At 45.4% G+C, this 26558-nt stretch overlaps 1 protein-coding gene across 3 annotated transcripts in view; it reads left to right on the top strand.

The window, feature by feature from the left end:
* PNPLA2 (patatin like domain 2, triacylglycerol lipase) overlaps nt 1-23650 on the top strand; it is a 57398-nt gene extending 33748 nt beyond the window's left edge. For all 3 annotated transcript variants that reach the window (XM_088470992.1, XM_088470990.1, XM_088470991.1), the window contains exons 6-10: nt 1939-1999; nt 2298-2459; nt 2856-2988; nt 3073-3195; nt 17983-23650. In XM_088470992.1, the coding sequence (XP_088327118.1) occupies nt 1939-1999; nt 2298-2459; nt 2856-2988; nt 3073-3195; nt 17983-18274 (771 nt within the window). In that variant the 3' untranslated portion in view covers nt 18275-23650. The remainder of the gene's footprint in view (nt 1-1938; nt 2000-2297; nt 2460-2855; nt 2989-3072; nt 3196-17982) is intronic.
* Nucleotides 23651-26558: the final 2908 nt, after the last annotated feature.

Below are 26558 nucleotides of genomic sequence, written 5' to 3'. Positions count from 1 at the left end.
TGGTCACAAGTCTCGTTTTCCATATTTGCAGAATTTGGGACCATAGGGAAGTACTGTATATGAAAATGATTTGTATACATAAAAATAAGTATGCCATCCCCACTGTACTGTACCCCAAAACCCATCCTCTCTGTGCCAAGGAGTCTTTCTGATGTAATTCTGCCTTGTACTTTATCTCCACCTAGTGGCAAGAAAAGTAAATACAGAAATTTTAGTTGCAAAACTTATTGACATACTGTAGCTACACAAAGAATACATTGAATGAAGTAAATGTATTGCAGTGAATGAATACTTTAGAGAGCCCTCTACTGGATTAGCGAATACAAGCACGCTCTTGTTATTTTTAGTTGTGGGGCAGTGTGCTAAGATAACCATATATATAACATATGCTCAGTACATAAGAACCTGTCCCCCCATTTATTCGTTCTAAAATTTAAAAAAAGTTATGCGAAGTGCAGGGCGGTAGCTGTTTCTTCCCGAGTGATGCGCCCTTCTATAGTCACAACAGGTGAAACAGAACATTAAATATACATATGGTGAATTTATAAGTGAAATATTTTCAGGCAAACCTTTAGAGTTTCATCCTCATTTATAAAGTTTGATTAGAGGTGGAACCTCCCAAATATACTGTATGCTGAAAATGTAATTCATCACGCTAATAGAGGGCCTGATTCAGAGTTATACGCCAAGTTACAGCTTATGCAGATGTCTGTGGCTGCCACATTTGTTGCATTATGCTAATGGGGGTATCCAACGTCTGTGCAAGTATCTGTCCATCTATATGCATATGTATTGCACCGCCCATTGTTTTCACAGCCATAACCGGCATCATTATTATTGGCGCTTACACCCACCCCCTTCTGGGTGCAAAAGAGCATTCTGTGAAAGACATCCCTTCTCCAGATGAGCACAGAAGTCTGGCCACTTGCCCCTGACACTCACATGAGATGGATTTTTTATGTGCCAAATGTAGCCACCCAGTACTTGAACAGAGCAATCTGGTAATGCATGCCAGCGAATGTCTGCTCTTGTATCGTCTATGAAGATGCGTATGGTCAATGCGGTACATGCGCAGTCTGCAATTGCTTCTTGCAAAACATGCGCCATCTGCTGCTAACCTTGGACCTTGGAGGCTGACTCAGTATTGGATGTAAATCCAATGCTGAGCGCAGATTCCTGATTATCGGGAATCTGTGCGTGTGTAAGACCTGTTCAGCGAATGTGTTCTGATTGACAGGCAAAGGCATTTAAGGGGCAGTGCGGCAGCGTGGACGGCCGGCGGTCTAGGAATTGGGGCGTGGACGGCCGGCGTTTCCAGAAACAGGGCACGTCCACCCCATTTTCCTGGAGTGGCAAGGCCAGGGGCTGCGTTACTCAGCTAGTCAGCGGTCCAGGTCCGTCCATCGGCCGCGATGGCGATCCCAGGCTGCGACCTCGGTCGCAGTGCTGGGATCGCAAATGCAGCAGGGGGTGTCATACACCTCTTCCTGCATTTGCATATTAGCAAGGACGCAATTATAAAGCTGCTTGCGTGCAGCTTTGCAGTTCCGTCCTAAGCCGAATCACCCCCCTAGATTATTCTGTGTCTCCTGATGTGGTTGCGAGAATTACAAGACAGTATTATTCAGTTCCAGTATATCTATAACATCTCATGGGTTCTATGTGTTAAGGCAAATATAGAGGATATAGCAGCACAAATGATGGCTTGGGATAGGTTGAAGGCGTACATACATAGTAATGAGATTAATGATTACCATGTGATGTGCTGCTTATCTTCCTTACATAAGGCTCTGCGCTGCTCCAAACACAGGGCCCCTGGCCACTAAGTACAATAGTAAATAGAGCTCTGTATGCTTTGAAGCAGCTACCTCAATACTGCAATGGAAAGGAACCTCTGTGCATTGGGGTAATCTTTCCTCTCTGTATTATGTTCTGTAGGTGCTGAAAGACATGTGTAAACAGGGGTACAGAGATGCTCTACATTTCTTAAAGAGGAATGGTATGTATATATACAAATGCATATGAAATACATAGTAAATATAACAGCACCAAGTATAGTAAATAAAAAAGTAGCTATTACGTGTATATAATATACAGCTAGATGTTCTAGCGCCCTCTACTGGCTTTGCATTATGTTTATGAAAGCCTATGTCATCGGCATTTTATTTTTGGATTTTGAATGAAGAAATGTCCAGATATAAATACGGATAACTACATCGATACAGTTGTAATTGATTTGTTCACTTACTTTATTAGTTTAGCAAGAAATAATATGGAGATGTGTGTTACTGTCACAGGGCTGCTGGATCGGCCACGGCCTATGAGATGCCTGTCCCTGCCGGCTCCTGCCAATCAGAATGAAGAGAACAGTGAAAGGGAGGAGCAGGAGGCAGAAAGTATCACTGCAGAGGAGGCTGAGGATCATGTGTTTGAGCATCTTCCCCAGAGACTAAACCAGGGTAAGAATATAACATACACCTATTACAGGTATATACAAGATCTCATTGTACAGGAATGATACACAATCAGTAGTGAAGTACGTGTGACAAAACAACAGAGGAAGATACTTATTGTAGAAATACTTTCCTTGTGTTTGTCATGTATCTGTACTTTGTGTTGAAGGTGAAGAATATTAAGTCACTTTCCACACTTACAGCATGCATGCTATATACCTTTTATAGATACTTTGTAACCCTATAGAGACTGCACACTGACTGCTGACTACTCCACACGTTAGACTTCACAGAACCAGTGAGAGATGTTCACACAGTCCAAGCGTGACAGCCTGACGGGATTGCCCATTGTGTGCTACTCCCCATTTGACTTAAAGAGCTAACACTGTCTCTCTCCACCAGCTCTCTTGGAGGCCTGTACAGAGAAGCGCAGTATGTACCTATCAATATCCAACTTGCTGCCTGTACGCTTAGCATCTGCCATGATGCTGCCATACACTCTGCCCCTGGAATCTGCACTGTCCTTCACTGTCAGGTAATGAATAGCCTATTAAGTTTGGTGTTATTTGCTTTCACCTACTATTTATTTTAATTATGTATTGTCACCTACTGTGTGCAGGCTTCTAGAATGGCTTCCTGATGTTCCAGAGGATATCCGGTGGATAAAAGATCAGACCCGCAAAGTATGTCACTATGTGCTGAGGAACGCAAAGAAAAGACTGGGGAGCCACATATCAGCCAGGTATACATCGCTATATTGTTTAATCATCTACTGACATTAAAACCAACACTCATGTGGGGTCAGTGCTTCAAGTGGTCCTACAGGAGTGGTGGAACTCACCCCCCGTCTCCAAATAGAAGTGACGGAAATTTACTCCAAATTTCCGTCTCCAAATAGAAGTGACGGAACGCAGTTCCCCCCCGTTCCGGCGGTCTACTTTAACCCCTGTGTGGGGTACACACCTGGCCGACCCAGCGGCATGCTGACCGTCCTGCTGACCGATTTGTTTAAGCATAAACACATTCCAATTGGCCCGCCCTTTGTGATGTCATTGTCAGCGGTACCTATGGCCAGTTTAACGGTTCGGTCGGTGGGTCGCCCGTACAAACCGGCTGAAGAGCACCATACATCTGCAAGATATATCGCATCTGCCATGCTGCACGACCGACACGGTATATCTGTGAATGATGTCGTTCACATATATATTGTGTGTACACACGAGCCAGTGCACTAAACAATATCTCATCTTCTATGGCTATATGAACAATACATCATACAGTGTGTACCCAGCATTACACATATTGTTATAAGAGCACCAGGCACTTGTATATGTTAGTAGTGAGTGCATTATTTCAGGTCTGCTATTGCAGCATTCTCTAAGGGGTCATATTGACTTTGAAAACAATACCTGGTAAAAGTATTGTGCAAAACCTTGAACTTTATATTTAAGTTTAGTATTAGAAGCTGTCCTGAAAGCCTCTGCAGCATAGTGTACAACATGCGTAATGAGTGCCCCTATAGAGCTCCATAATTATATTGCAAATCTAATATCCGTAAGACATTGCTACAATGCAAGCCAATGTTGTAGGTTTGTGAGTTTCTTAAGTTGGCATAGCGTACCTAGTGTCACCAGCATACCTAGTGTCACCAGCATACCTAGTGTCACCATATTAGTGTCACCAGCGTACCTAGTGTCACCAGTATACCTAGTGTCACCATCTTAGTTTCACCAGCGTACCTAGTGTCACCATATTAGTGTCACCAGCGTACCTAGTGTCACCAGCATATCTAGTGTCACCAGCGTACCTAGTGTAACCAGCGTACCTAGTTTCACTAGCGTACTTAGTGTCACCAGCGTACCTAATGTCACCAGCATACCTAGGTGTCACCAGATTGCCTAGTGTCACCAGCGTACCTAGTGTCACCAGCATACCTAGTGTCACTTGCGTACCTAGTGTCACCAGCATACCTAATGTCACCAGCGTACCAAGTGTCACCAGCATACCTAGTGTCACTTGCATACCTAGTGTCACCAGCCTACCAGATTTGTCACCAGATTTCCTAGTGTCATCAACATACCTAGTGTCACCAGCGTACCTAGTGTCACCAGCATACCTAGTGTCACCAGCGTACTTAGGTGTCACCAGCGTACCTAGGTGTCACCAGCATATCTAGTGTCACTTGCGTACCTAGTGTCACCAGCATACCTAATGTCACCAGCGTACCTAGGTGTCACCAGATTGCCTAGTGTCACCAGCGTACTTAGGTATCACCAGCGTACCTAGGTGTCACCAGATTGCCTAGTGTCACCAGCATACCTAGTGTCACCAGCATACCTAGGTGTCACCAGCATACCTAGTGTCACTTGCGCACCTATTGTCACCAGCATACCTAGTGTCACCAGCATACCTAGGTGTTACCAGCATATCTAGTGTCACCAGCGTATCTATTGTCACCAGCATACCTAGTGTCACCAGCCTACCTAGGTGTCACCAGATTTCCTAGTGTCATCAACATACCTAGTATCACCAGCGTACCTAGTGTCACCAGCATATCTAGTGTCACTTGCGTACCTAGTGTCACCAGCATACCTAATCTCACCAGCGTACCTAGGTGTCACCAGATTGCCTAGTGTCACCAGCGTACCTAGTGTCACCAGCATACCTAGTGTCACCAGCGTACTTAGGTGTCACCAGTGTACCTAGGTGTCACCAGCATATCTAGTGTCACCAGCATACCTAATGTCACCAGCGTACCTAGGTGTCACCAGATTGCCTAGTGTCACCAGCATACCTAGTGTCACCAGCGTACTTAGGTGTCACCAGCGTACCTAGGTGTCACCAGATTGCCTAGTGTCACCAGCATACCTAGTGTCACTTGCGCACCTAGTGTCACCAGCATACCTAGTGTCACCAGCATACCTGGGTGTTACCAGCATATCTAGTGTCACCAGCGTATCTATTGTCACCAGCATACCTAGTGTCACCAGCCTACCTAGGTGTCACCAGATTTCCTAGTGTCATCAACATACCTAGTATCACCAGCGTACCTAGTGTCACCAGCATACCTAGTGTCACCAGCGTACCTAGTGTCACCAGCATACCTAGGTGTCACCAGATTGCCTAGTGTCACCAGCGTACATAGTGTCACCAGCATACCTAATCCCACCAGCGTACCTAGGTGTCACCAGCATATCTAGTGTCACTTGCGTACCTAGTGTCACCAGCATACCTAGTGTCACCAGCGTACCTAGGTGTCACCAGCGTACCTAGGTGTCACCAGATTGCCTAGTGTCACCAGCGTACCTAGTGTCACCAGCATACCTAGTGTCACCAGCGTACTTAGGTGTCACCAGCGTATCTAGGTGTCACCAGCATATCTAGTGTCACTTCCGTACCTAGTGTCACCAGCATACCTAATGTCACCAGCGTACCTAGGTGTCACCAGATTGCCTAGTGTCACCAGATTGCCTAGTGTCACCAGCATACCTAGTGTCACCAGCGTACCTAGTGTCACCAGCATACCTAGGTGTCACCAGATTGCCTAGTGTCACCAGATTGCCTAGTGTCACCAGCGTACCTAGTGTCACCAGCATACCTAGTGTCACCAGCGTACTTAGGTGTCACCAGCGTACCTAGGTGTCACCAGCATATCTAGTGTCACTTGCGTACCTAGTGTCACCAGCATACCTAATGTCACCAGCGTACCTAGTGTCACCAGATTGCCTAGTGTCACCAGCATACCTAGTGTCACTTGCATACCTAGTGTCACCAGCATACCTAGTGTCACCAGCATATATAGTGTCACCAGTGTACATAGTGTCACCAGCATATCTAGTGTCACCAGCGTATCTATTGTCACCAGCATACCTAGTGTCACCAGCCTACCTAGGTGTCACCAGATTTCCTAGTGTCATCAACATACCTAGTGTCACCAGCGTACCTAGTGTCACCAGCGTACCTAGGTGTCACCAGATTGCCTAGTGTCACCAGCGTACCTAGTGTCACCAGCATACCTAGTGTCACCAGCGTACTTAGGTGTCACCAGCGTATCTAGGTGTCACCAGCATATCTAGTGTCACTTCCGTACCTAGTGTCACCAGCATACCTAATGTCACCAGCGTACCTAGGTGTCACCAGATTGCCTAGTGTCACCAGCGTACCTAGTGTCACCAGCATACCTAGTGTCACCAGCGTACCTAGTGTCACCAGCATACCTAGGTGTCACCAGATTGCCTAGTGTCACCAGCGTACCTAGTGTCACCAGCATACCTAGTGTCACCAGCGTACTTAGGTGTCACCAGCGTACCTAGGTGTCACCAGCATATCTAGTGTCACTTGCGTACCTAGTGTCACCAGCATACCTAATGTCACCAGCGTACCTAGTGTCACCAGATTGCCTAGTGTCACCAGCATACCTAGTGTCACTTGCGTACCTAGTGTCACCAGCATACCTAGTGTCACTTGCATACCTAGTGTCACCAGCATACCTAGTGTCACCAGCATACCTAGGTGTTACCAGCATATATAGTGTCACCAGTGTACATAGTGTCACCAGCATATCTAGTGTCACCAGCGTATCTATTGTCACCAGCATACCTAGTGTCACCAGCCTACCTAGGTGTCACCAGATTTCCTAGTGTCATCAACATACCTAGTGTCACCAGCGTACCTAGTGTCACCAGCATACCTAGTGTCACCAGCGTACTTGGGTGTCACCAGCATACCTAGGTGTCACCAGCATATCTAGTGTCACTTGCGTACCTAGTGTCACCAGCATACCTAATGTCACCAGCGTACCTAGGTGTCACCATATTGCCTAGTGTCACCAGCATACCTAGTGTCACCAGCGTACTTAGGTGTCACCAGCGTACCTAGGTGTCACCAGATTGCCTAGTGTCACCAGCATACCTAGTGTCACCAGCATACCTAGGTGTCACCAGCATACCTAGTGTCACTTGCGCACCTATTGTCACCAGCATACCTAGTGTCACCAGCATACCTAGGTGTTACCAGCATATCTAGTGTCACCGGCGTATCTATTGTCACCAGCATACCTAGTGTCACCAGCCTACCTAGGTGTCACCAGATTTCCTAGTGTCATCAACATACCTAGTATCACCAGCGTACCTAGTGTCACCAGCATATCTAGTGTCACTTGCGTACCTAGTGTCACCAGCATACCTAATCTCACCAGCGTACCTAGGTGTCACCAGATTGCCTAGTGTCACCAGCGTACCTAGTGTCACCAGCATACCTAGTGTCACCAGCGTACTTAGGTGTCACCAGTGTACCTAGGTGTCACCAGCATATCTAGTGTCACCAGCATACCTAATGTCACCAGCGTACCTAGGTGTCACCAGATTGCCTAGTGTCACCAGCATACCTAGTGTCACCAGCGTACTTAGGTGTCACCAGCGTACCTAGGTGTCACCAGATTGCCTAGTGTCACCAGCATACCTAGTGTCACTTGCGCACCTAGTGTCACCAGCATGCCTAGTTTCACCAGCATACCTAGGTGTTACCAGCATATCTAGTGTCACCAGCGTATCTATTGTCACCAGCATACCTAGTGTCACCAGCCTACCTAGGTGTCACCAGATTTCCTAGTGTCATCAACATACCTAGTATCACCAGCGTACCTAGTGTCACCAGCATACCTAGTGTCACCAGCGTACCTAGTGTCACCAGCATACCTAGGTGTCACCAGATTGCCTAGTGTCACCAGCGTACATAGTGTCACCAGCATACCTAATCCCACCAGCGTACCTAGGTGTCACCAGCATATCTAGTGTCACTTGCGTACCTAGTGTCACCAGCATACCTAGTGTCACCAGCGTACCTAGGTGTCACCAGCGTACCTAGGTGTCACCAGATTGCCTAGTGTCACCAGCGTACCTAGTGTCACCAGCATACCTAGTGTCACCAGCGTACTTAGGTGTCACCAGCGTATCTAGGTGTCACCAGCATATCTAGTGTCACTTCCGTACCTAGTGTCACCAGCATACCTAATGTCACCAGCGTACCTAGGTGTCACCAGATTGCCTAGTGTCACCAGCGTACCTAGTGTCACCAGCATACCTAGTGTCACCAGCGTACCTAGTGTCACCAGCATACCTAGGTGTCACCAGATTGCCTAGTGTCACCAGCGTACCTAGTGTCACCAGCATACCTAGTGTCACCAGCGTACTTAGGTGTCACCAGCGTACCTAGGTGTCACCAGCATATCTAGTGTCACTTGCGTACCTAGTGTCACCAGCATACCTAATGTCACCAGCGTACCTAGTGTCACCAGATTGCCTAGTGTCACCAGCATACCTAGTGTCACTTGCATACCTAGTGTCACCAGCATACCTAGTGTCACCAGCATACCTAGGTGTTACCAGCATATATAGTGTCACCAGTGTACATAGTGTCACCAGCATATCTAGTGTCACCAGCGTATCTATTGTCACCAGCATACCTAGTGTCACCAGCCTACCTAGGTGTCACCAGATTTCCTAGTGTCATCAACATACCTAGTGTCACCAGCGTACCTAGTGTCACCAGCGTACCTAGTGTCACCAGCGTACCTAGGTGTCACCAGATTGCCTAGTGTCACCAGCGTACCTAGTGTCACCAGCATACCTAGTGTCACCAGCGTACTTAGGTGTCACCAGCGTATCTAGGTGTCACCAGCATATCTAGTGTCACTTCCGTACCTAGTGTCACCAGCATACCTAATGTCACCAGCGTACCTAGGTGTCACCAGATTGCCTAGTGTCACCAGCGTACCTAGTGTCACCAGCATACCTAGTGTCACCAGCGTACCTAGTGTCACCAGCATACCTAGTGTCACCAGCGTACCTAGTGTCACCAGCGTACCTAGTGTCACCAGCATACCTAGTGTCACCAGCGTACTTGGGTGTCACCAGCATACCTAGGTGTCACCAGCATATCTAGTGTCACTTGCGTACCTAGTGTCACCAGCATACCTAATGTCACCAGCGTACCTAGGTGTCACCATATTGCCTAGTGTCACCAGCATACCTAGTGTCACCAGCGTACTTAGGTGTCACCAGCGTACCTAGGTGTCACCAGATTGCCTAGTGTCACCAGCATACCTAGTGTCACCAGCATACCTAGGTGTCACCAGCATACCTAGTGTCACTTGCGCACCTATTGTCACCAGCATACCTAGTGTCACCAGCATACCTAGGTGTTACCAGCATATCTAGTGTCACCAGCGTATCTATTGTCACCAGCATACCTAGTGTCACCAGCCTACCTAGGTGTCACCAGATTTCCTAGTGTCATCAACATACCTAGTATCACCAGCGTACCTAGTGTCACCAGCATATCTAGTGTCACTTGCGTACCTAGTGTCACCAGCATACCTAATCTCACCAGCGTACCTAGGTGTCACCAGATTGCCTAGTGTCACCAGCGTACCTAGTGTCACCAGCATACCTAGTGTCACCAGCGTACTTAGGTGTCACCAGTGTACCTAGGTGTCACCAGCATATCTAGTGTCACCAGCATACCTAATGTCACCAGCGTACCTAGGTGTCACCAGATTGCCTAGTGTCACCAGCATACCTAGTGTCACCAGCGTACTTAGGTGTCACCAGCGTACCTAGGTGTCACCAGATTGCCTAGTGTCACCAGCATACCTAGTGTCACTTGCGCACCTAGTGTCACCAGCATACCTAGTGTCACCAGCATACCTAGGTGTTACCAGCATATCTAGTGTCACCAGCGTATCTATTGTCACCAGCATACCTAGTGTCACCAGCCTACCTAGGTGTCACCAGATTTCCTAGTGTCATCAACATACCTAGTATCACCAGCGTACCTAGTGTCACCAGCATACCTAGTGTCACCAGCGTACCTAGTGTCACCAGCATACCTAGGTGTCACCAGATTGCCTAGTGTCACCAGCGTACATAGTGTCACCAGCATACCTAATCCCACCAGCGTACCTAGGTGTCACCAGCATATCTAGTGTCACTTGCGTACCTAGTGTCACCAGCATACCTAGTGTCACCAGCGTACCTAGGTGTCACCAGCGTACCTAGGTGTCACCAGATTGCCTAGTGTCACCAGCGTACCTAGTGTCACCAGCATACCTAGTGTCACCAGCGTACTTAGGTGTCACCAGCGTATCTAGGTGTCACCAGCATATCTAGTGTCACTTCCGTACCTAGTGTCACCAGCATACCTAATGTCACCAGCGTACCTAGGTGTCACCAGATTGCCTAGTGTCACCAGCGTACCTAGTGTCACCAGCATACCTAGTGTCACCAGCGTACCTAGTGTCACCAGCATACCTAGGTGTCACCAGATTGCCTAGTGTCACCAGCGTACCTAGTGTCACCAGCGTACTTAGGTGTCACCAGCGTACCTAGGTGTCACCAGCATATCTAGTGTCACTTGCGTACCTAGTGTCACCAGCATACCTAATGTCACCAGCGTACCTAGTGTCACCAGATTGCCTAGTGTCACCAGCATACCTAGTGTCACTTGCATACCTAGTGTCACCAGCATACCTAGTGTCACCAGCATACCTAGGTGTTACCAGCATATATAGTGTCACCAGTGTACATAGTGTCACCAGCATATCTAGTGTCACCAGCGTATCTATTGTCACCAGCATACCTAGTGTCACCAGCCTACCTAGGTGTCACCAGATTTCCTAGTGTCATCAACATACCTAGTGTCACCAGCGTACCTAGTGTCACCAGCGTACCTAGTGTCACCAGCGTACCTAGGTGTCACCAGATTGCCTAGTGTCACCAGCGTACCTAGTGTCACCAGCATACCTAGTGTCACCAGCGTACTTAGGTGTCACCAGCGTATCTAGGTGTCACCAGCATATCTAGTGTCACTTCCGTACCTAGTGTCACCAGCATACCTAATGTCACCAGCGTACCTAGGTGTCACCAGATTGCCTAGTGTCACCAGCGTACCTAGTGTCACCAGCATACCTAGTGTCACCAGCGTACCTAGTGTCACCAGCATACCTAGGTGTCACCAGATTACCTAGTGTCACCAGCGTACCTAGTGTCACCAGCATACCTAGTGTCACCAGCGTACTTAGGTGTCACCAGCGTACCTAGGTGTCACCAGCATATCTAGTGTCACTTGCGTACCTAGTGTCACCAGCATACCTAATGTCACCAGCGTACCTAGTGTCACCAGATTGCCTAGTGTCACCAGCATACCTAGTGTCACTTGCGTACCTAGTGTCACCAGCATACCTAGTGTCACTTGCATACCTAGTGTCACCAGCATACCTAGTGTCACCAGCATACCTAGGTGTTACCAGCATATATAGTGTCACCAGTGTACATAGTGTCACCAGCATATCTAGTGTCACCAGCGTATCTATTGTCACCAGCATACCTAGTGTCACCAGCCTACCTAGGTGTCACCAGATTTCCTAGTGTCATCAACATACCTAGTGTCACCAGCGTACCTAGTGTCACCAGCATACCTAGTGTCACCAGCGTACTTGGGTGTCACCAGCATACCTAGGTGTCACCAGCATATCTAGTGTCACCAGCATACCTAATGTCACCAGCGTACCTAGGTGTCACCATATTGCCTAGTGTCACCAGCATACCTAGTGTCACCAGCGTACTTAGGTGTCACCAGCGTACCTAGGTGTCACCAGATTGCCTAGTGTCACCAGCATACCTAGGTGTTACCAGCATATCTAGTGTCACCAGCATACCTAGTGTCACCAGCGTACCTAGTGTCACCAGCATACCTAGGTGTCACCAGATTGCCTAGTGTCACCAGCGTACCTAGTGTCACCAGCGTACCTAGTGTCACCAGCATACCTAGTGTCACCAGCGTACTTAGGTGTCACCAGCGTACCTAGGTGTCACCAGCATATCTAGTGTCACTTGCGTACCTAGTGTCACCAGCATACCTAATGTCACCAGCGTACCTAGTGTCACCAGATTGCCTAGTGTCACCAGCATACCTAGTGTCACTTGCGTACCTAGTGTCACCAGCATACCTAGTGTCACTTGCATACCTAGTGTCACCAGCATACCTAGTGTCACCAGCATACCTAGGTGTTACCAGCATATATAGTGTCACCAGTGTACATAGTGTCACCAGCATATCTAGTGTCACCAGCGTATCTATTGTCACCAGCATACCTAGTGTCACCAGCCTACCTAGGTGTCACCAGATTTCCTAGTGTCATCAACATACCTAGTGTCACCAGCGTACCTAGTGTCACCAGCATACCTAGTGTCACCAGCGTACCTAGGTGTCAGCAGATTGCCTAGTGTCACCAGCGTACCTAGTGTCACCAGCATACCTAGTGTCACCAGCGTACTTGGGTGTCACCAGCATACCTAGGTGTCACCAGCATATCTAGTGTCACTTGCGTACCTAGTGTCACCAGCATACCTAATGTCACCAGCGTACCTAGGTGTCACCATATTGCCTAGTGTCACCAGCATACCTAGTGTCACCAGCGTACTTAGGTGTCACCAGCGTACCTAGGTGTCACCAGATTGCCTAGTGTCACCAGCATACCTAGTGTCACTTGCGCACCTAGTGTCACTTGCGCACCTAGTGTCACCAGCATACCTAGGTGTTACCAGCATATCTAGTGTCACCAGCGTATCTATTGTCACCAGCGTACCTAGTGTAACCAGCATACCTAGTGTCACCAGCATACCTAGGTGTTACCAGCATATCTAGTGTCACCAGCGTATCTATTGTCACCAGCATACCTAGTGTCACCAGCCTACCTAGGTGTCACCAGATTTCCTAGTGTCATCAACATACCTAGTATCACCAGCGTACCTAGTGTCACCAGCATATCTATTGTCACTTGCGTACCTAGTGTCACCAGCATACCTAATCTCACCAGCGTACCTAGGTGTCACCAGATTGCCTAGTGTCACCAGCGTACCTAGTGTCACCAGCATACCTAGTGTCACCAGCGTACTTAGGTGTCACCAGCGTACCTTGGTGTCACCAGCATATCTAGTGTCACTTGCGTATCTAGTGTCACCAGCGTACCTAATGTCACCAGCGTACCTAGATGTTTCCAGATTGCCTAGTGTCACCAGCATACCTAGTGTCACCAGCGTACTTAGGTGTCACCAGCGTATCTAGGTGTCACCAGATTGCCTAGTGTCACCAGCATACCTAGTGTCACCAGCGTACCTAGGTGTCACCAGCATACCTAGTGTCACTTGCGCACCTAGTGTCACCAGCATACCTAGTGTCACCAGCATACCTAGGTGTTACCAGCATATCTAGTGTCACCAGCGTATCTATTGTCACCAGCATACCTAGTGTCACCAGCCTACCTAGGTGTCACCAGATTTCCTAGTGTCATCAACATACCTAGTATCACCAGCGTACCTAGTGTCACCAGCATACCTAGTGTCACCAGCGTACCTAGTGTCACCAGCATACCTAGGTGTCACCAGATTGCCTAGTGTCACCAGCGTACATAGTGTCACCAGCATATCTAGTGTCACTTGCGTACCTAGTGTCACCAGCATACCTAATCCCACCAGCGTACCTAGGTGTCACCAGCATATCTAGTGTCACTTGCGTACCTAGTGTCACCAGCATACCTAGTGTCACCAGCGTACCTAGGTGTCACCAGCGTACCTAGGTGTCACCAGATTGCCTAGTGTCACCAGCGTACCTAGTGTCACCAGCATACCTAGTGTCACCAGCGTACTTAGGTGTCACCAGCGTACCTAGGTGTCACCAGCATATCTAGTGTCACTTCCGTACCTAGTGTCACCAGCATACCTAATGTCACCAGCGTACCTAGGTGTCACCAGATTGCCTAGTGTCACCAGCGTACCTAGTGTCACCAGCATACCTAGTGTCACCAGCATACCTAGGTGTCACCAGATTGCCTAGTGTCACCAGCGTACCTAGTGTCACCAGCATACCTAGTGTCACCAGCGTACTTAGGTGTCACCAGTGTAACTAGGTGTCACCAGCATATCTAGTGTCACCAGCATACCTAATGTCACCAGCGTACCTAGGTGTCACCAGATTGCCTAGTGTCACCAGGATACCTAGTGTCATCAGCGTACTTAGGTGTCACCAGCATACCTAGGTGTCACCAGATTGCCTAGTGTCACCAGCATACCTAGTGTCACCAGCATACCTAGGTGTCACCAGCATACCTAGTGTCACTTGCGTACCTAGTGTCACCAGCATACCTAATCTCACCAGCGTACCTAGGTGTCACCAGATTGCCTAGTGTCACCAGCGTACCTAGTGTCACCAGCATACCTAGTGTCACCAGCGTACTTAGGTGTCACCAGCGTACCTAGATGTCACCAGCATACCTAGTGTCACTTGCGTACCTAGTGTCACCAGCATACCTAGTGTCACTTGCGTACCTAGTGTCACCAGCATACCTAGTGTCACCAGCATACCTAGGTGTTACCAGCATATATAGTGTCACCAGTGTACATAGTGTCACCAGCATATCTAGTGTCACCAGCGTATCTATTGTCACCAGCATACCTAGTGTCACCAGCCTACCTAGGTGTCACCAGATTTCCTAGTGTCATCAGCGTACCAAGTGTCACCAGCGTACCTAGGTGTCACCAGATTACCTAGTGTCATCAGCGTACCAAGTGTCACCAGCGTACCTAGGTGTCACCAGATTACCTAGTGTCACCAGTGTACCTAGGTGTCATCAACTTTAGAGGTTCACAAACACCCATTACTTTCTGGACCCTGATCCAGCTACAGTATTACTTTTTCACCTACATGGGGGCAAATGGATGAGACCCATTGGCTATATTGGGTCCAGGTTACTTTTACAGCGATTAGAAGATGACTGTACACGGTGTATTAGAGAGGTCTTCTCCCAACTACTCACCTGATAGTGACCCAAGCAATTACACTCATTCTTGAGCATCAAATAAAAGAAAATAGGTGGCACTATACACATAGGGATCCACACATATAATAATTAATGACAATTAATTTATTAGAAAAACATAACATTCAATGATGTGAATATGGATAAGTGATTAACTCCCGGAAGTGGGGCAACAAAATATTAATATATATAAAATATAGAAATATATATAAAATTAGAGAACTGTATAAGTGAGCGGCTTTTCATACACATAGGGAGTATTCTGAGTAATCATTACTGGTACCAGGACTATTATTGTACACATTCTTGCTGCATCATATTGTACTCATAGCTGAAAACTTTCTCTTCATAATAATAATATTCCAAATAATGATGATTGGGAACACTGTGTGTCCTTATGTAAAGATTCCATTGGGTATGAGTTAGGGATTATCTAAGTTCCATGTTATACCTTTGTCTAGGTGAAATGTCATTGGAGAACTATACATTATGTCAGGGACTTACCAGCAGCCATATAATTAGCCCATGAGCATGTAAAGGATCAAAGACAGAAAGTGTGATATAATTACAGTGGTTACGTCAGCTTCTGTCAGTGCTTAAGGAGATTCAACTAATTTCTTCAAGTTTAGCTCTAAGGTGCGGCCAATACAGGAGATTTCCACTCTATGACATGACTTGGGACGGTAATACAGTTCAGTTTTATGCATTTCATTGTAAATGGTTAATCATACCAAAAACAAAACAAATTTGTTTTCCTTTGTTACTTTCCTGCACGCTATTAGCTTCCCAGCATACATCATTTACGTGGTACATTTGAGTTCCGAACTGCACAATCTAACATAATGGCCACATTACTCAGTGATTCAAAATTTCCTATGGAGCGTATCTCACAAAGACATATGATGATCCCAAAGGGGTGTTCTGTGTACAGCTATTAGTCCCTATATAGGGAAAATGCCATGTCCTCTGCAGGGCCAGTGCTAAGATGAACAGACATTGGGGTCAATCCAATGAGGTGTGAATTGTGAGGTGTGAGTTGCTATTTTCTCTTGGAATTTGCATAGCAACCCAATTAGCAACTCGCACTGTCCCAGTCAGAGTGAATTCACAATTTTCCATTCACACTTACCCTGAGGGTGAGAGATGGAAAATATTTTTTTTATTTTAAGGTTAAAATGTCGGAGCACTGTGCTGGACCCCATGGACACCCGCCCTAATGGCAAAATTAGGCAATTGGAAGTTTCCAATTGTCTTAATTAGTCCAATAATTACATGTCATTTTTTGAGATTAAGAAATTACCTCAAATTACCCAAATATCAACTTTTTCGTTAGTTTAGGCACCCCAGATTTAAATTCAATATTGTTTTAATTGAAAAGGTATTGTTGATTTTTTATATATATATATATATATATATATATATATATATATATTATATAGTATTTTTTTATTTTTTTTTACAATTTATCAAAGTGCCCTCAAAGTACCCCAAAATCACCCTTTTGCCTACTTTTTTCTTGCATTTTTCATTTCTTCGTTTGAGACTAAACGGAAAAAGTTGTTTTTTCTTTGCATTAAAAAGAAAACAAAAACCCACAATTCAGCCTAAAAACATTCAGTACTTTCCTAATGCCGCAAACAGCCTTCTATACGCTATCGAAATTATAAGTTTTGGGGGATCCAGAATGGTCTCCCCACTTTTTCATGCATTTCTCTCACATCGTATTTGGCAAACCTCCGCTGCGAGTACCGCAAATGGGCCTTTTTAATTGGATTGGAGAATTCTCGGGTGTACGCATTCGTGTGAAGTCTGCAAGTTTCATGAAACAAACTCGCAATTCTTACCTAATTGGATTAACCCCATTTATTTGTTTCTTGTTTTATAAACAAGCATATATTCTTGTTTTCTAACAACAGTGGATTATACATGTCCAGGGATTTGTTCAGAATTAAGATTAATGATGCATACAGCCAAGGACTGTAATTTTTTTTTTATATAAAATTGTCATGTTACATGTATATGTGCGTATGACGGGCACAATATCCCCAGTGTGTGTCGGTAGGTACAGAGCTGAAGAGGAGCATAAAGTAACCACAGTATGAGTTAGTGATTTAACATCATCATAATTGTGGAATGATGTGTGAAGCGCACCTTAAATGTTGTTACCCATTTCTCCAGGGCATAGGTGTGAATGAGCCCTTAGTCTTTCTATCATACAGGTGGCTGGAGGTGAAGGTATTTTTCATAGTGCCTCCTGATTCCCTAAACTCACTGTGTCCATATATACCATCTCTGAGGCAAGTTGAAGAATGGCACAGTGTATCTGGTACCATATCATCGCCCTGTGCCTGACGCATTACTCAGCGCTTTACATTGAGGAGATGCTGCTAAGCCAACACTTATGTAGTAACTGCCTGGAGGGCAGTTGTTCCACGATCTACGCTTGCTTTCAGCAGATCCATACCCTACTGTAGACATATAACTGGTACTACCGCACAAATGTTCACTTATTTCTGCTTCTAACCCTGGTGAAATGGTCCCAGCCTTCCCCCGAATTTGTGAGAGCTGTTTTGTTGCATATTTTTACTATTTTGGTTTGGCTCTGTGCAAATTTGAAAGGAAATCCTATAGGTTATGCTTTGTCTTGTGTTCTAGGCTCTACTACCATCTGGAATTGAGGAGATCTCAGAGCCTTCCTGTTCCATTAGTCCTTGGTGCCAGCGAGTCTTTGCCCAGGTGGCTAAGGAGCAATACCTCCCTAATGGACATGATGCAGAAATGGGAGGACTATCAGAGGCAGCTGATGCCTGGACTCTTCTGTATCAACGTGGACATGCAAGCTACACTGTACCACCATCAACAGCCACAAAAGCCTGAGATCTCCATGGACCCTAACAGTCTAGTGATGGTGGAGGTGACCAAAGCAAATAGCTTAGAGACATTGTGAAAGCCATGCTTTTAAATGGATACGTATGATTTGAATAGGTCCATTTTTGGTTTTGGACCTTATCTACTAGTGGTATTTTTACCAAGTGATATTCATTTGGCTTGGGTCACCCATGGATGTAGTTCCCTAAGGTAAATTGGTAATGTAAGCCCATGGTAATGTAAGCCCATGGTAATTCTCTTTGGGCCCAGTGTGTCCATATCTAGTAAACCCTGTAATGTGCAAGCGGATGTGTGAAAACAATCCAGGTGCCCGCTGAGTAAGAATTGTTGTGGTCTTGTGGAACCAGACTGGGATAGACACAAACAATACTCAGAGCAAGTGTTATTATAGAGAAGAGATTCCGTGGCTCTAATATATAGCTGTCATAATGGTGCAGCGATATAACCATAATATTACACAGAAAGAAAATGCAAGGGATCTTAACTTCAGTGAAAGGAGAAAAGACATTGGATAACATTTCATAGATGTACAATTATATGTCTGAAAAGTTCTTTCAATGTGCTAAAAAAAAGTTTATATTTTCAATGTTGCCCTTTAATTATTACATATAATGAGATCTAGTATCATCATTATCATTGTATACAAGACTCTATCACAAATTCTTAGAAATAAGTAGCCAAATTTACATGTAAGAGGCAAAGAATCATAGAAGATGCCATTATATTATGTATTAAAAAAATAAATCATCAGAGATTAGGAGATTAGGAGTAAAGAATAAAATGGCCTAGGGCAAAATAGATTAGGGCCCGCATAGTTACAGAGGAGCTGTCGCCAGGTCCTATGATGTCATTGTATTGCCTTACTACATATTGCCAGGTGCACTATATAGTCACTATGACCTCACTCTCCCAAGAGAACATTAATTCCAGCAAGCTGGAGGATTTTCCCCAGAGCACACTGTAGGAGGGCTGCAGAGCTGTAGCTAGACTTTTTGGTGCCCTATGCCGGAAAGAGCATTGGCGCCCCCCTCATTTTTCAAAGGGACATAATGCACCCAAAAAAGGGCCATGGCTTCATGGGGAAGGGCCAGGGAAGAGATAGGAGATGCCAGGAGATGCTGGGGATGAAATAAGAGGAAGCCACAAGTGAGAATGATAATAAACAGAAATTTGACAGACCCAAACAGCGCCCCTTGTCCTGCGGTGCCCTGTGCGATGGCACCGGCCGCACTACCCTAGCTACGGCCCTGGAGGGCTGTAACATATAGAGGAGCGAGCATACTGTTTTCTGATAGCTGGACTCAGAAAGCGAGTCGCCACATCAGCGTAGAGAAGCATTCTCTCTGGCTGGCTTCTTCTTAGCTCTGTCCTAATAACATTCATGTTTCAAGGCAATTTATTTATATTTTGCTACAAAAAACCTCTCTTTAGGATAAAAGTTTGGATAATAGAATGTTTGAAGAGGGCACGGTATGTCATTTCTTTGATAGTGTAGAACAGGTCTGGCCAACCTGTGGTTCTCCAGCTGTTGTGAAACTACAAGTCCCAGTATGCTTTACAGTCTGGTTGGTGGGAGCAGAGCCGTAACATGGCACAATTGCGCCATGTGCCGGCCCCTGAGCGCGCAGCATCATTACGTAGCGCAGAGTGGGCATGTCCGGCATTTACAGTAAGTGCAACGCTGACCGGGTGTCCTCAGGACGCCCAATCAGCTGCATATACTGTGCAGGGAGCCTGTTTGGAGCATCCACAGGACGTTCCGCAGGTGCTGCAGCAGCAATCCCGGCTGCAGGGTGCCGTTCCAGGCACCCTGCTAGCCAGAAGTAAGGGCCGTGGGGACGTGGGGCAGCGACGGTGCCACTCACAGAGCCTCTGTGCTCTACGCGGTGACACTGGTCGCCCATAACTAGTTATGGCACTGGGTGAGAGGGTATGCTGGGACTTGTAGTTTCACAACAGCTAAAGAGCCACAGGTTGGCCAGGCCTGATGTAGAAGATAAAGCATCGTCCAGCGTCTGAAGAAAACGTATGTTGGATTATTTAGGTTGGCAAATTATGGACAATGTCATCAGCTTTAGTTGGTTACAGAAAGTTAAGCATTTCACTATAATACATATAATTCAGGGAATCGGATTCAGGTTAATTTATCTTTAATTTGTAATAACTTATATTATAAAAGGCACTTAGTAGCTGTATGAGACATGCTCTAGATACACATATTTCCCTACATGTGCTTTGCTCAATACCAACCACATTTTGACTTATCAGAAAGTGTGGGTAATGTTATCGGCCATTTTATATTTGCTTCTGACTGTGGAATTCTAACACATTTACTCACAAAATCAGTATTTTTAAATACAAATTCTATTTTCCCTGCTAATTTATTATTATTTTTCGTTTATAGACTAATTATTTTAAGTTGTGTACAAATGTACTTCTGCTTCATTCAATCTGAAGTATATATTATAGTCCATATCGTTCTGCACTCTCCTGCATGTATGAATGGAGCTCCGTTGCCCTTTGGAAGTAGTCAATAGAGAACGATGCAAGCAAGCAAACAGCGGCACTCGGAGACTGGTATAAATAAAGACCGTGTATTCACATACTCACAGTGAACAGTACCAAAGAGGCAGCTGTGGCCCGAAACGTTGGTACTGTTCACTGTGAGTATGTGCATACACAGTTTTTATTTATAAAAAGAAAACTCTCCAAGTGCCACTGCTTGCTTGCATCGTTCTCTCTCTCTATATATATATATATACATTCATTTATATATATATATATATATATATATATATATATATTTTTTATTATTTTTTTTTCATTAACCTCAGAATGGGTGATAATAAAAAATCATTTCACCTCAGGGACCCCGGTTCCAAACATATTCTCTTTCTACCTCAGACGTAACCATTGCTGCTTTGTTTTACCAACAAAATAAAATCACTGTCATGTGGTCACTATAATGTGGCTATAACCCTGTATATAGATTTAGCAGGGGGAGAAATGTACAGATCTGAGAGAAATAATTTGAACAGCAGGGGGTACATTTACTAAAGTGAGAGTTTTTTAGAAGTGGAGATGTTGCCCATAGCAACCAATCAGGTTCTAGCTATTATCTTCTAGAAGGTGCTTGTTAAATGTTAAGTAGAATCTGATTGGTTGTTATGGACAATATCTCCACTTCTAAAAACTCTCACTTTAGTAAATTTACCCCTAGGTCTCTATATGTCAGATTCTGCTGTGATATGAAATACGCATCACATGCCAACTTCAGGTGCAGACTCCCAAAACAGATCTTATGTCGGGCACACACTAGACAAAATGTCATCCGATCGGGCAGATCGGTGCGACATATTGAGCACATCGTCTAGTGTGTACCCACTATGTCCCTGACGATCTGTGTTGCCGTGCGTCGTCAGCGACATCGCATGCAGGTCCAACAGGCGATAACGTTAGCTCCCTGCATCGGCAAGTGTGTACGCACTTGCCGATGTAGTCACCTTGCCAGGTCCCATCGCTAACTAGGTCGGTACACTCTAGACTTTAGACACCTATGTTGGGCCAATATGCGATTAAAAAGAAAAAAAGAGCTCTAAAACTTACATATTCACGGTCATACGCTGAGTCTAGAAACACGGACGTTTGCCCAACTGAGCGTCGGACCCTGGTTCCTTCAAATATTGGAATGGGCATTTTCAACATCTGCATATTATTAGCAATGGCAAAACACATATGTACATTAGTTTGATTATCTGGAGTAATCTGTAAGTGCAGATATTTTTTCCAGGATGTACTTGTTTGAGCTAAGCTTTGTTGTTTAGTTTTGGCTTAATGGCTGTGACTTATGCTAGTGTAACTTCTCAGCTAGTGGTCACGAGGAACCAGAGTTAAATGTCAGATCAGCAGTTTGCAAAGTCAGTTCTCTTAGCTAACACGTATTGCAGTTTTTGTTTTAGCCTCTCACCTTTACAGTGTAAGGTTGCTTGGATAAGAGAAAGAGGGGTTTATGTACCAAGCAGTGAAAAGCGTGGAGTGGTGGTCCAGTGGAGAAGTTGCCCATAGCAACCAATCAGCTCCAACCTATTATTTTATAGACTGTACTTGATAAATGCTTCAAAGTTGAATAAATAATTAAAAATGTGTAAAGAACTCTTGCGGTGCTTTTCTGTAGACTATTGTGTAGCAGCACCGCAAGTGATTTTTACACATTTTTCGATATTTATTTGACTTTTTTGTGGTTGGTGGAAACCTAATGTATTGAACACTGTGCGCCATTTGCTTGCTCTACCTTATATATATGTATTCTACGTCTAAGTTGATTGGTTGCTATGGGCAACTTCTCCACTAGTCCACTTCACGCTTTTCACTGCTTGGTACGTAAACCCTAGAGTCATTCTGATCACACATCATCTTGCCAAAAAAAACACTTGTCCTGTTTTGTCTGTGATGATGCTAAAAACTAACGCTGCCTAGTAGCCTAATGCCTATTTGGCTGGTCGATGTAGTAATTTCACATATTGGCGTAATACATTGATTGACCATTGTACAGCATATAACAACAAAAGAGGTTGTGCTGCAGGATTAGAAAGCCAAGTGTGCCTGTTTCCTATATTGGCAAGTGTTTTAGGTCTTTGGTTGACACACACAGTATGTGGCAGGTTTTCTATTGCAGCCTAGTGTTTTAGGGATCCAAAATTAAAGTGACTATTCTGTTTTACCATTAAGTATTAAGTCATTAGGAAAGTGATGTCATATTCCAGAATTTCAATGTAAAAGCACGTGTGCTACATCCTAGAGAATAAAGTGAGGCGCTAACCTTACTATCAGTACGTCAGTGGGAATATATTAATTGTAGCTGTCGCTATTGATATCTATGGAACACTGGTATAAGTATGACAGAATCATTACATAAATCCTACACAAACATCTATTATTTCAATAAGACGGATGATTACAAATATCATGTAACTCCGGATCACAGATCATATATTGTGAATTATTGTCTCATTATTCATGTCTAAGAAGGCTAGTCATTATCTTAAAGACTTTAATACAAATATCCTGTTAATGTTATCTGGTGCATGTTCATACATTATGACAATCCAGAATACAGGAATCCATATAAAGGATTGGATAGACGGCCACTTAGCGCATTGATACTTAGCAATCTTTAGTAATGTGCCACATTTTCTAAGCCCATTTACTATGCAGTCTGTAGGAAGTGAGGAACTACTATGAATATAACTCAGTATTTATACATAGGTGTGTGTAAGACATACAAATGAACCTGTGCTGTAATATAAATGTATATAAACATTGCATTTTCTGCACTTTCTCTTCCTGTTTGACTCTGTCAGCTGTTAAAATGTAACAAAAATTGCTTTTTATATATGTATGTATATAAATAAAAAATGTTTATGATTGCATAAGGGCACAGTCTCAGAACTCTCATTTGTGCAGTGACAGGTAATTTATGTTCCAGCGTAGTAAATCCAGTTGTTTGCTCTGTATGAAGAGCAGATAAGAAGTGAACTGTGCCATATATGGAAATGAAAGTCTGGGAAAATGTGTCCTGTGTTTTACTGCAGTGTTCAAGTTATAAAAGGATGTTTGCGAAAAATCAATACTAATAGGACTGACCATTAAATTAACAAAGGTTCTTACTGAGAGCCCCAAGTCTAAGAGGGGTGATACAGTATATGCAGCTGCTAATGTTTTACACTTATTTACAAGGATAATTTGCTGCCGGTAAAATCATCTGATCATGTCACATTTAATACTGTCCTGACAGACACTGGCACACTACAATCATCACAATGACATTCGCTATAATGTAATTTGGTACTAAGGCGGCAATTGTGTGATGGTGACCAGGACTTATGGTCAGGGCATTTGTGGAGGAGGAAGATGGGTATAAGGTGAGTTACCCACTGGTGTCATAGATCTTGCCTAGAGTTCCTGATGCCAAGTGTGTATGAGATGCATGCTTGTTATACTGCCAACATTCCCAACTACAAGTGGGTAACCTATGGGTTCTATCCCCAACCAATAAGAGAATAGAAGAGACAAACTGTATCATGTCTGATAAAGGGAAGCCCAGAACAATTACTTTGTTTTCTCTTTCATATTATTCTTTCTTCCATGAGTCATAGTTTTCCCGGGACACTCCTCTTTCTTTCTACCAAAGTATTTAATGTAAAAAACTTATTTACCTATGATAAAACACGTGGGAATACAGGGCCTGATTCAGAGCCGGACGCTCTGACAGAGCGCTTGCTCTGAATCAGGGCCGTCCTTCCTGATTTTAGAGCGGCCTCCTGGCCGCTCGTATAGCTGTGGGTGACCACCCACAGCTATAGCGAGTGGCTAAAAAGATGGTCGCGATGGTCAAGACCATCGCGACCATCGGGCTTGCAACGAGACCCTTGTGGTAGGATCTCGTCTGCCGCAAGCCCTGGAGTGCTTTTGGCTCTATCACTTGTGATGTCAGTGTGGCCGGCCCCAGACGGTAGGCGTTCCCATGGGAACGCCTCCGACTGGCCAGCCACGCCCCTGGCATGCCCACCAAAGGGGGCGTGCTGTCACTCACCATCGACAGTACGCCCCCTTTGTAGCGAGACCCATAGCGACGGCTTGCCCGTCGCTATCCGTGTCTCGCGCATGCGCACAACGGAGCCGGGTCCGTCGTGCGCATGTGCACTGGACCAACATCGACCTGCTTGCGAGCGGCTCTGAATCAGGCCCACTGTAGGTCCCTATATCTGTTTTACCTTACATTGGAATAAAAAGGAAGTATGTGATATACAGTATATGTGTAAACTATTGTGTCTCATTTTCATCTCTACCACAGTGCCTTGTAGCTGGTTTTAATGGGTTGGTCCTGCTTGCCCAAGTCTGAGTGTGGGTAAGCAGCAGCACCAGGGCTTTTAAATGCATTTTAATTTCTTAGGTGGATTTTATGCCATGAAGATCTGATGACAGTCTAATAAAACAAAAGAGGTTAGGTTTAGGCACCATGGAGGGAGGGGTAGGGTTAGCGGTTAGGGTTACTTACACCTGGGGGACATCCGCATTCTAACCTGGTCTGGATGCTGGCGTCAGGATTATGACCGCGGGATCCCGAGCGCAGGCTTCTCGTACCCTACCTGTCTTACAGAATGATAATTATTTACATTATTATTTTTATTTCTAACATTTAGAATTTGCAGCAATCTGGACTTATGGGCTTATTAATAGAGGGTCACTTTTCTGCCTGATTAATAAATATCTGTTACTGCCATAGTGATAACATGTGAACTAAAGGTGCATACACACGGTCAGATCTGTCAGACAAACGATGAACTACGAACAATGGGCCTGATTCAGAGCCGAACAGAGCGCTCGCTCTGAATCAGTGCCCTCCTCCATGAAAATGGAGCGGCCTCCTGGCCGCTCGCATAGCTGTGGGTGCCCACCCACAGCATATGCGAGCGTCTATGATGATGGTCGCGATGGTCTTGACCATCGCGACCATCGGGCTAGCGACGGAGACCCTGCGGTAGGGTCTCGCTGCCGCAAGCCCTGGAGTGATTTTGGCTCTATCAGAGCCAAAATCACTCCCACTGACATCACTAGTGATATCAGTGGGGCCGGCTTCAGACGGTAGGCGTTCCCATGGGAACGCCTCCGTCTGGCAGGCACACCCACCAAAGGGGGCGTGCTGTCAATCAACATCGAGAGCACGCCCCCTTTGGTGCGAGACCCGGAGCGATGGAGAGCCCGTCGCTCGCCGGGTCTCGCGCATGCGCACGACGGAGCTCCCTCCGTCGTGCGCATGCGCAGTGGGGGAACATCGACCCGCTTGCGAACCTCCTGCGCTCGCGAGCGGGTCTGAATGACCCCCAATGAACTACGAACGATGAACTACGAACGATTTGAACGATTTTACCAACGATTTCATGAACTGTGAACTATGAACGATTTTTGCCTGTATTAAAATTAATGAAATCTGAGAAATCTGACTGCAAACACATCAGATGTCAGATATCATTATCTGACAAGCGGGAACGCGCATCGTTCATCGTTCCTCTGATAAACATGTCAGATATGTCAGATTTTCCTTCAGATTTGAACGATTTTTAAAATCGTGATTGTACAGATCTGAAGTAAAATCTGACCGTGTGTATGCACCATAACAGTGCAATCCCGATAGCTGGCTGTCCCATTCATGACTTTGCTCCTTCACGGCACTGGAGGTGTTTGTTCCAAAGAGCCCATTCAGGCTGTAGTATAGCCTATAAGTAACAACAGCTAACATAAGTCTGGGGATGTCCTAGCTATCTTTTCTAGCTTGATAAAAC

This window comes from Taudactylus pleione, unplaced genomic scaffold (assembly GCF_031769625.1).
Source record: "Taudactylus pleione unplaced genomic scaffold, aTauple2 ptg000109l, whole genome shotgun sequence".
Lineage (NCBI taxonomy): Eukaryota > Metazoa > Chordata > Amphibia > Anura > Myobatrachidae > Taudactylus > Taudactylus pleione.
Note: the sequence above shows the minus strand (reverse complement) of the source record. Positions and strands in the feature narration are given on the sequence as shown.